The sequence below is a fragment of the Hesperophylax consimilis genome, chromosome 9, assembly GCF_061612785.1.
Source record: "Hesperophylax consimilis isolate HC1 chromosome 9, BYU_Hcon_1.0, whole genome shotgun sequence".
Lineage (NCBI taxonomy): Eukaryota > Metazoa > Arthropoda > Insecta > Trichoptera > Limnephilidae > Hesperophylax > Hesperophylax consimilis.
This window is the reverse complement of record NC_142844.1, coordinates 40,801,848-40,814,062: the sequence shown is the minus strand read 5'-3', so window position 1 is coordinate 40,814,062 and position 12,215 is coordinate 40,801,848. Positions and strand designations below refer to the sequence as shown.

At 37.6% G+C, this 12,215-nt stretch overlaps 1 protein-coding gene across 1 annotated transcript in view; it reads right to left on the bottom strand.

Moving 5' to 3' along the window:
* LOC149421348 (zonadhesin-like) overlaps nt 1-8,928 on the bottom strand; it is a 122,737-nt gene extending 113,809 nt beyond the window's left edge. Inside the window, exon 1 of the mRNA XM_089635498.1 lies at nt 8,232-8,928. Coding sequence (XP_089491624.1) covers nt 8,232-8,928 — 697 coding nt within the window. The remainder of the gene's footprint in view (nt 1-8,231) is intronic.
* Between the last annotated feature and the right edge of the window lie 3,287 nt (nt 8,929-12,215).

The window sequence follows — 12,215 nt, the reverse complement described above, 5'->3', positions numbered from 1 at the left end:
AATGTGATTTCAAGTCTTCCGATACTAATATAAGGTCATCTAAATAGCAAAAAACATTATCATCGAAATCAGGTCCAAACAATGCATCCGCTAGTCTTTGTAATTCGCTAGGAGCATTTTTCAAACCAAACGGCATGCGAGTGAACTCAAAGAGGCCCCGCCCAGGAACAACAAATGCTGTCTTTTCACATGATTTTTTGTCCAAGGCTATTTGCCAAAATGCCTTGGAGAGGTCAATCGAGGAAACATATCTGGCACCGCCCAGTTTATCTAGGATACGCGCAATATAGGGAAGAGGGTAACTATCACGTACCGTGACGTTATTAATTTTTCGAGAATCAAGGCAGAATCTAGCTGTTCCGTCTTTTTTTGTTACAATTATTACTGGACTGGACCATGGTGAACGAGAAGGTTGAATAACCCCTAATTTTAGCATTTCATCAACTTCTGTTTCTAATTGTTTCTGCCGTGCGGGTGAAAGAGGGTAATACCGCTGTTTGATGGGTGGTCCTGTTGTAATTATTTTGTGTTTAACTAAGTGTGTTAGACCTAACCCCTTTTTTTCAAAAGAAATTGACTCGAATTTTTTAACTATTTTAGAGAGTTCCCTGTTCTCTTCAATAGTTAGGGATGAGGCTGGCCGAATAGCCCGCAACCCACTAATATTTCCTTCCGAAACAGGAAGAGTAGCTTTCGAAAACAGTTCCGGTGCGATGTGGAACTCCTTCCAAAAGTTAACTCCTAGAATAATTGAAGGCGACAATGTCGGGATGACGTAGAAAAGAATTTCCTTTGTGGATGATTTATACGTGACCGGCAATGACATTGTCCCTAAGACTGGTTGGTTTGAACCGTCCGCTGTATAAACACTAAACTTAACTTTAACTAACTTAATACCTAATTCCTTAAAAATTTTATAACTATTGCCTCCTAGACATGACAATGAAGCGCCGCTGTCTAGCATTCCACTGTAGAAATTATTTATAATATGTACATAAGTATAAGGACGGTTATCATTTTCAATAGCCATCTCCCGTGGCAGCGGGCCCACTGTTCCGGTTGATGGGGATGAAAGAAATTTATCAACTATTCGGAGCCAACTCTCCCACTCGCTTTTCCTCTGCGCCAAGGACGGCTTGTAGCAAGAGAGACTCCGACCTAGTTTTTTGACTTTTTATGAGCTTTGTCATTGATAGCTCCCACTTTAGGATTGTTAGACCTTGAATTTTTCTTCCTGCAATCTTCTATAACGTGTCCCGATAGTTTACAATATGAACAGAATGGTTTATTGTAAAACGTTCTAGAATTTTCGTGTTCAGTTTTTATATATGTGTTAGAAGTAGAAGAAGACGGTTTATTGTATTTATAATTATTATCTCTGTTTCCAAGACTAACTTTAGTATAGTTGTTGGAATAATTGTTGTTATTTGGTTTTCTGTACTGATTTTGGTTATAACCTTGGTGTCTATGCATATTATTATTATTAAAATTAGGTGTTTGTCTAGCAGTACTATCAAATTTCTCCGGTTTATTAGTGACAGGTAAGTCTACTTTTGGTTGAGAAACGTTGAAAGATACGAAATCATCCGACAGTGATGCATAAGATTCCAAGTTGCCTGCATGAGTAGTCAATTGCTCGAATGTCGATATATCTCTTGAGACTAGTAAATTTGTATACATAGGCAATAAAGCTTTTTTTGCCAACCGCAAAAGTTCTAATTCCGGTAGTTTAGCTTCAAGCATATTGTTTAATGATTTCATTCTGAGAGTGAATTCTAGCACTGACATACCTTTAGGTTGTGTCATGTTAAATAGTTTTACCTTAAGATCTGTTTGAAGGTCGTTTGCTTCAAATTGTCTTATCAAAAGTTTTGAAAGATCGTCCCATTTCAAATCCTGAGTGTAAATAGACCTGAACCACAGGAGTGCTAAACCTTCTAAAAGATCAGGAAAAACGCGTACAAGATGATCCTGGTTAAAATTTTTTGTCCTACATTTCTCCTCAATTAATAGTAAGAATTCCCTTACACTACTTTTTCCGTCATATTTCAGTTTCCAACCGTCTACGTTATTTGAGTGTGAGTCCCTATAAATAATCTTCGTTTGTTTAATTATGTGGGCTTTCTTAATGGTTGTGTCGTCTAATTCAGAATCCGATGATTCAGAATTCACTTCACTTATAGCAGGTATTTTAATCTCTTTATTATAAGCGCGCGCCTGTAAACGTAACTCATGAGAAGTCGACGATGGATCAATATTCCTGTCTTTAAGTTCTTTAATGAGAACCTCCTTCGAAGCCCCATTGATATTTGGTATTGGTATTGGTGAAGACATGATTACGTTCTTTGATGTTCAGATAGAAAGAAAGAAGTAAAAGAAGAGAAAAATAAATATTTAATTTTTTTTTGTTTATAAAACAAAAGAAACTCTTCATTGACGGCTGTAGTATCATTAGACGTAATATTAGCTCAACTTCTATTGTACAATTGTGAAAAAAAACAAAAAAAAATTGTTAAAAAAAATATGCTCCACCCTAATGAGAATTGCGAAAAATGGACCACCCTATTATATTGTGAAACGTTATTAAACGTCGGCCTAATGTAATTGTCAATCAAAGATATCATTTAATTTGGGCGAAAAAAAATGACGTAGGTATGTATATAAATAATATTGAGTGTTTGTTGACTTACGAGTAATTAAAACGCATATCGATTGTAATGTGGACTTACAATTTGTATTGTAGAACGCCGACATAAATGTTTTTAATATTATGTATATTAGCGTAAAAATCTAATAATATTATAAAACGCAAATATGCCTTGATCAAACAAGTGAATGACATCGTAAAATAATCGTAAATAATTATGAATTAGACAGTTTGACATAACCTCCCATATAATCATCTTGTTTACCAATTAGTGTTGACATAAAATTTGACAGCTACAAAAGCATAGATAAATCATAGATTTCATGAAAGATGAAAGTTTACGCAAGATTTTACCATAGAATAACGCAAATTATGAATTATCGTTACAAGAATACTGAGTGTATTTGAGGTTATGAAACAATATTCAAATCACTTGACATATGTGATACAATATTATGTCAATTAATCATGAAACATTTCACCAAAATCAGCACAACATGCAATCACCACGAGCCAAAACACGTTGAGGCGCCAATTGTTACCGGCCATATTTTATATTAAATGCCATCCCGAACTTTGCAGATTTTCTGCGCGCCAATACTCGGTCCTCGAGTAATGTTCGGGATGGGCAGAGCATGAAACTGTCGCCAAGGCATGGGCACACAAAGGATTACAGGTTCTACTGATTGTAGTGAAATGAAAGCAGTAGTTTTGTTTTTGCACATTATAAAACATGGAGAATATATTTAAGTAAACATGTTACATATTATGACTCGGCACTTACCCCCAGGGATCAAAAATTGGTTCTTAATTCTATCTAAAACTGATTAACCACTTAATTACGGAAAGTGAGCGGGGAGCTTCCATACGGCCGGCGGTGGTCTGTCCCAGACAGATCGAGCTGGCACCATCAGGGCTTTGGTCCAGGAGACGGGTCCAGCGTCTCCGACAAGGTGGCTGATAAGCGGTTCTGGAGCGTATCGGGTCTATCGTTTATGTAACATTAATGGAGCGAATCCATCCATTGAGCTGATCGGCAGATTACTTGAGCGGGTGCCGTCCGGGCTTGTGATTTTATTATCCGTATCTTATTAAGAAAAATACGGCTTGTATCGCGCCACTTGAGGTGAATGCTTCATTTCCCGGAGTCCGCGGAATAACGATTTGCAAGGGATCGCGTATATAAACTTCAGTAGAACATTATTTGTGATCTTCACGAACACACACACGGTCATCCATTATACGGACGTTTATTTAATAGAGCCTGCACCGACTTGGTTTTTGTAAAAAAGAACCGAATAACCCGCATCAGGAATACTGATGTACACTTTTTTAATACGATCGCCCATCCAGGGTAAAAATGAATTATAATCTAATTGACTGTGCGATCATTACACGGCCGTCCCGCTCGTGTAACAATTCCAGAGTACCCAGCGAAAGGAAACGGAAACAAACAATAGACTGCCCGGCGGTCTATTTGTTGCCAGACCGTGCTCTCTATAATTTTAATCAAAATTAATGCTATGAATGGTACTTGTTCTGAAGAGGTGTTTTAAATAATTACTTTTAAATAAGACTTAACACCGCTTCATAACAAGTCACTTTCCATGTCGATATTCAAACACAGTCATTATCTGCGCAATGGTTCACTTTGCATGTCGATTTTTTGGTTCATAAAGGATTTCTGAGAAATTTTTACACACTTACATTAACTTCGTTATTATATTATTATAGTACACTTATCAAACTTTAGCTATTTTCTGTAAAACATACAATCTAGTGTAATAAAGGTTTGCTAAATTTATTTACTTATTTATGTCTATTCTTGAATACACATTTTACAAATGTTTACAGTGGTTTAAATTGCAGTACAGAGAAAAAAGTACAGAAAAAAGGTATAAAAAATAAAGAACATAGGTTGATATAGGTAAAACTGTGTGTGGGTGATATTGTATGTTACGTGAACACCTCACTAGGAGAACCTGTGCTGAGGTGTTAACGTGTTTGTGATTAAGGGTGACAGGTATTTATGTGTTGTGGTAGAAAGTTTTTTTTTTCACAGACATATATTGAAGCATATAAACACACATTTATATGTGAGTGTATGTATTTTTGATAATTCTTGAAGAACGTGTATAATATTTAATTTCACTTACTATATTTTGGTTATGTTTGGTTTGGAATTATAATCTTTTGCAAAAAGTGAATATCTTTTTATTTATTATTATTTTTATATCCAGGCTACGATATGTTTTTGAGAAAGTTTGTAGATGTGTTTGTAGTCAATAATTGTTTCAAAGTAATGGGCATACTGTTAAAAAGTTTGGTTGCGTAGTATTGAAAGTGTCTTTGTCCGTGTACCACACACTTGGACACACACTTGTGTGTTATGGGAATGTTCAGTATTTTATTTGTTGAGGCCTGGTTTTTATTATGGCTTTTTCTTTATTTGTAATATGAAGATTATTATGGATGAGGTGTAGGAGAGCAGTTTTGGCGTAAAGTTGTCTTATTGACATGACGTCTAGTGTTTCGAAGATTTTGTTTGAGTCTGTGTAGAATGGTAAATACAAACATGCTTTACATAACAAACTTTTCAAGTTTATTTTTACTGATATCAACAAAGTTACTAAGATATTGATCTGTATCGGTACTACTTCCATAGTACCGTACTTATTATTTACTCTTGTTATAATATCCCATTAGAATACATAAATAACCATCTCTTATTAAACACTTTAATTTAACCAACCCCGGATGATACTACACGAGATGATGGGATAACTGCTCAAAATGAGTACAGAAGCAAAATAAGTGTCAAAAGATCCGATTATTGGATCAATAAAATTGACTCCAATAATCTGATCCACGAAAAATCCACGACGTCTCTGGAACTCGGTCAAAACTATCATCGCTGATAATACTGTTCCAACTGCTACAGAAATTACACCGAAGGCCTTTTCTATGTTTTTCTGTAAAAAAATAGAAACCATACGCGCCACCACATCTTCTGCCCCTCCGCCAATATTTACAGCTAATTTCACAGGGATACTGTCATCCTTTAAACTTACAACTCTGGAAGAAGTAGGAAAGTTGATCCTTAGTTCGCCAAACAAACAATGTACTCTAGACCCTATCCCAACGTGGCTTCTCATGAAATGTTGCAAAGTGTTATCCCCTTCCTGGTTCACGTGTTTAATAAGACCAGGTTACTTCGCAGAGCCACTTAAGTCTGCTGTAGTTACCCCAATTATTAAAAACCACAGTTTGATGCCGACAACATTCGAAAACCTTCAAATTTCGATCTTCCTTCAGTTCACCATCTCCTCGAGCGTCTCATTCTAAATGGATAGATGAATTCTTGGACAAAATTGTCCCTTCTGAACCTAACTTAGATGAAAAAACGTCCATCTATTATACTCCTATGTCTAATCATTGGTTAGACTCTCCATTCGCCTTAATTTAGCTAAAAAATAGTTTATCAACAGTCAAGGATCTCCAGGCAGAGATGTTATACCTTATAGCATAATCAGAAATAGTAATGATAGTGATTTAAATCACTTCTTAAGCATCTTCAATAAAATCTTCCAGACTGGCAGACTGGCATCCCAATTTTAAAAACAAACAAATCACCAAATTCTGGATCTAACTACAGGCCAATTACTCCTTCATAAACCGTCAGTAAACTAGATGAAAATTAGTTAGAATTTATGTCTAAAATCTAACTAATTTTGCCATCATCAGCACTGATATTAATTTATCAATTTCTAAACAGGAAGTTTGTCTTGCCGTCTTTATAGATATAGAAGGCGCCTTTGACAATGTTTCAATCCCAATCCTGAAAAAAAACTTCTAGGCCTTGGCCTTCCCCCCATGTTTGTCCAATCTATTATTAATCTATTTCTAGATAGAAAAATTTTCATTGAACTTCCAGATATTTCTCCTCAAAGTAGGTCTGTTTGGAAGCGTTTACCACAAGGCGATGTATTGTCCCCCTTACTGTATAATATATACACAAACGATATGCATGTTACTATTCCCCCACAAGTAAAAGTTATTGAGTTCGCAAATGACATAGCTTTCTTCTTATCATCCAAAATCATCCTATCGCCGTCAAATACCTTAATGAAGCCGTAAATGCCCTTTTCACATTGCTCACGTTAAATTGTCTTGAACTTTCAATCCAAAAGACTCAGAGTGTCACCTTCTCAATTCGCCATAAAAACCCCCCCGTTCAAATTTTATTTAAAAATTCTCCAATCTCCAACCCTTCTGAAGAAAATTTTTTGGGAGTAACATTGGATAGGAAACATAAATTGTCTTCCCATGTTAATAATTTAGTTACTAAATGAAATAAATTTAGTATTGTGGCAGCGTGAACGTCGGGATCACCAGTATGGCAGTGTACAGTCGGGATCACCAGTATGGCAGGATAAATGTAATTTACGATGGCTGCCGGTATCGTAAATCTGTGTTCAAGGAATTCTGATGATTGAAAGATAAAGGTCTGCGATCTTAGTTGAATTTATTTGCGAGATTGAATTTACAAGTTAAGTGAACGCAGAGACGGTGGTAGTAGAGAGTGGTGGTTTGGTCGAAAGTTGAAACTAGAATGGCAGAGAGTTGCGTTCCCGTCCGCGCCTGGCTCTCCCGGGGCTTCAGACGGCGGAGTAATTATTTAGTGTTATCATATGTGGGACGAGTTAAAGTAGTCCCCATATACCTCCCCACCAGCGTCTCTACGCGATACAAAAGTAACATATAGTACATAATTACAACAATGAATATTTTAAAATGTCAATCATAATTTATAAAAACACAAGTCCATTTATAATCTAAGGTACATAATGTTGTGATAATATTGCGCTCGGTTAGCGACAGGAAAGTAATAATAATAGTGGCTCCATGTCGCCGTTGCATAGTAGCTGTGGCCGTACGAATTTTTATTCGCCGTAGTAAATAGGTACATAAATGATATACAGGTAAACATAATTGTTGATAAACGGCGAGCGCTAGTCGCAATGTACTTAGCGTAGTAGTGAGCTACCTGTGTATACTATGATTGTTTACGATGATTTAAAATAGCTTGTTATGACAGTTCTATTGTTGTTTTTATTAATGCACTTTTGACGTAGTACATAGTATTGTGAATATTTACATAATAAAGATTTTATTGTAGGATGCTTATATATGCGTATTATTGATAGTAAATTTTATTGTTTTTTTGTTTGTTTTAGTAACAGTAATTTATTAGATTGTCTGACATTTGCGATATGATAGTTACAATTAATTTATGAAATTTATGGATACGTCAATCTCAGGTTTCTGGTTAGTTTTTTTTGCTAATTACTGTGCCTTATGATATTGCCAAATTATTACTGCGCTTGATATCTGTCCGGGAAGTGAACATGTCTTCCGGATCGAGTTGTCATTTTTGTTATTAGAGGCTGTGTGACGGTTCTTCTTGATGGGATTTCTGCTGTGCTTTGAAAGAATGCAGGTTTCAGTCGATCTATTGATGAATAAACGTGTGATGAATGCGGTAAATCCTTGTGGATGAAAAATTTTCCAGCGCTGTGGTTACTAGCGGGAGTGGGTTTCATCTCATTAAACCTTTTTTGTAGGCGTCCGACGTAGGTGTCGGGTTCTTCGCGGTGGGTTTCTTCGCGGTGGGTTGTGGTGAAGAATTCAGATGGTAGTCTAAATGTTCTTCCGTACGTCGCTGTGGGTGCAGTTGTGTGTCGTGGTATTTTTGCTTTCTGGCGAGCGACGCACTGTTTGACGAAGGTTTTGGTTTCCTTTGCCATTTTGGGCCAGACGAATCTCTGACGTATGCTGTTGGAGGTGCCGGAGGCGCTTGGGTGGCATACGTTGTGTACGTTGGCTATTGCTTGTTCTCTCATGTCTCGAGGAACAAAGGGGCTGTTTATCTCTTCTATTCGAGACAGCGTATCTGCTACGGTGTTGTGATGACCGGAGATGTGTTTGACGTCGGTGAATCTGCTACGGTGTTGAGATGACCGGAGATATGCTTGACGTTGTTTCTTGCTGAACGCAAACGTAATCGGTTTGCGATCGGTGTAGATCGGTTTTCCATACCAGTGTGGCAGTGTTGAAATGCCAGATGAGGGTCCTTGCAGCGAAACTCCTCTAATCTGCAATCCTGTTGACTGGTCCGTTAGGGTTCTTTTCTTCAAGTTGACGCTTAAGTTGAAGAAGTGTAAGAAATCTGCTCCTAAAATGGCTTTCGAGACGTCTGCGATGATGAACTTCCACTTCATATCGCGGCGGAGGCCAAATTGGAGATTTATGGTTTTTGTACCATATGATTTTATATGTTTCCCACTAGCACTGTATAATGTGGTGGGGCATGTATCTGTGGTGACCGTATTGGTCGAGTTCCAGCTTGATCTTGGGAGAAGAGATACGTCAGCACCAGTGTCAATTAAAAATTTCTGTCGCGTCACGAGTTCGTGAATGAAGAGACGACAAGTTTTTTGAGGAAAATCGCACGTCTCTACTGCGGGTTTTCCACTGTCGTTTCTTGACTTATTATTAATAAAAGTACATGGTTTGGTGCAATTATATGATTTGTTACCGAATTTTGCATGGTAACTGCAGTAGCCGTGTACAGTGTTATTAGTGTGTAACGGTCTACCACGTGACCTGGAACGAGGTCGGTGCGCGGAATTTGGGTATGATGTCGATGGATGACGCCATTCGCGGCGGGTGCTGGGATTCCGGTTTTCGAAATTAATGTTTGCCTGTCCATGATCATCTCTCCGAGTTGTTTTAAGTCGACTGACTTCTAGAGTGAGTGCCGAAATTTGTTCTTGTAAATTTTGTAATATAGCACTGATGTTTGGATTCGAGTTCGGGATGCCATTATGATGTTTATTGTCCATAGTTTCACATTCAGATTTTTGATAAACTTCCGAGATTTTATCTGCTGCAGATGCTAGTTGTAACAGATTGTCGTCGGGTAGTGCGGTAAGAATGGCCTGAATGTGTTGCGGGAGTCTTTGTAGCCAAAGTACGCGTACGATTGGGCTCTCCGATAGCCCGGGACCAGCGAGTTCATGGATGAGTCGAAGCAGTCCAGAAGGCTTCCTGTCCTCGAGCTGAAGTCCGGTTAGAAGACGAGTGAGTCGCTTTTCCTCCGAATCTTGTAACCTCTCGATGAGTGCTGATTTGAGATGAGTGTACTTGTCTGCTGCAGGAGGATTGATGACGATGTCGCTTACGGTCCTGAGGGTCTCCATATCCAAAGCGGCAACAATAATGTTGTACTTGGTGAGGTCATCCTTTAGTCTTGAGTTAGAAAATTGGCTTTCAGCTTGTGCGAACCAAAGTGCAATGTTGTCGCGCCAGCACGTGGGTAGTTTAACCGAGACAGAGTTTATTTTTGTGTCCATTGTGGAATTATTACCGTGGATTTCGTTCGATGTCTGGTTATTCTCGAATGACATATTATTTTGATAATACGGCAAGCAATAGGCAGTATAAAAATAGGCAGATGTATGTGTAAAAATAGCAAGGAAACAGAAGCAATGATGACAGTAAATATAGATTTTGAAAAAAATTCTAAAAATTCAAGAATGTTAGATTGATGGTATCCGAAAATTTCAAAAATCCCTTAATCTAGAGTGCATACAATGTAAATAATGTGAATGTACTGTGACGAGTTCAACTTGTCTGGTCACTTAATTTAATAAACATGTAACAATATTGTACACTTGCAAAAAAAACATTTTTTTTTTTAAAAGTTATTTTAGAATGTTCGTATTCGGAAATTTAACTGTAAAATCACTGTATGTAGGATTAATTATGGTTCGTTACTTGGTGTTGATTACTGGGCATTGATTTGTGATGGATGTTACGAGGTCCGGAACTGAAGTTCTGCCTGCGTAGTAAATCCGGTAGATCCTTGATCTGCGATGAAATTGATGTTGGTCTGCAGAGATTGTTGCGTTCTGCGGTGAATTTGATGCTTGGTCTGCAGCTGCTGGTGCGGTGTTTCACTGAAATTGAGATTTTTTGGCACTATACTATTCAAATATACGAGTTTCTTGGTTCAGATTAGTGGGTATATTTGATATACTTAAGTTTCAGAATTGGTGGGACAATAATGTTTTTTTTTTGAAATGTGCTTTATAATTCGACAATCAGACTCTAATAAATATACTGGACTTGAAAATGTTGAAAATGAGATTGTAAGTAATGAGATTGGAAGTTACTTACTCGATTGTCCAGAATTCCAGCTTCAACGATCGACCTACCGTGTCCACTAAAAATTATTATCACCAAAAATGTCGAGGGTCACCAGTGTGGCAGCGTGAACGTCGGGATCACCAGTATGGCAGTGTACAGTCGGGATCACCAGTATGGCAGGATAAATGTAATTTACGATGGCTGCCGGTATCGTAAATCTGTGTTCAAGGAATTCTGATGATTGAAAGATAAAGGTCTGCGATCTTTGTTGAATTTATTTGCGAGATTGAATTTACAAGTTAAGTGAACGCAGAGACGGTGGTAGTAGAGAGTGGTGGTTTGGTCGAAAGTTGAAACTAGAATGGCAGAGAGTTGCGTTCCCGTCCGCGCCTGGCTCTCCCGGGGCTTCAGACGGCGGAGTAATTATTTAGTGTTATCATATGTGGGACGAGTTAAAGTAGTCCCCATAGTATCATTATCTGGAGTTTGGTGGAGAGCTCATCCTACCTGCATTAAGTTACTTTACAGCGCACTTATTCGAAGCCATCTCGACTCTGCCTGCCCACTATTTAGTACAACTTCCAAAAATGTTCTTGATAAATTAGACAAAATCCAATCTAAATCTGGAGCGATGCAATCGTCACCGATCAATTCACTTCAAGTAGAATTTTCTGATCCTCCTCTTTATTTAAGGCGTCAACTATTTGCTGACAAATTTGTTCTTACATGTATAAATTCTAAATGTCTAAATCAGGTTATCCCCAGAGTCTCATTGTTCATTGACTCAACCCATTCATCTACAATCAGAGCTTTAACTAAACCTCTTCCTGCGATCTGTAAAAATTTCTCTTTAAGTCTCTCACCCTATCCCCAACAATTTTAGAAGGGATCGGAATCCTTAAAAGTCATTCCAATATCCTGGCCCATACTGTCAAAAATATGTTCAATGAAATGATTTCATCTAAATAGCCCAACTCTTCTCTTTTATTTACCGATGGATCCAAATTTCCGGACTCTCTTAACTCTGGTATAGGTATTAACGTTTACCACAATAATTCTAATGACAGAATATTTCATTCATTTTCAAATCAATTTTCAATATTTTCAGCCGAGTGCATTGCAACAATAGAAAATCTCAAATATATAATCAAAAATAATTTTGAACATTCCCCCGTTCTCTTTGACTCTCTCAGTTCCCTCCAAATACTTAAATCCAGTCCTCTTTTTCATCCTGATGATCACTTTGTATGCCTTATTCGAGTGATGATAGCCTCCATTCAAAGCTCTGGAAAAACTATAACTCTGAATTGGATTCCTGGACATGTTGGCATCATGGGTAATGATATTGGGGATGCCT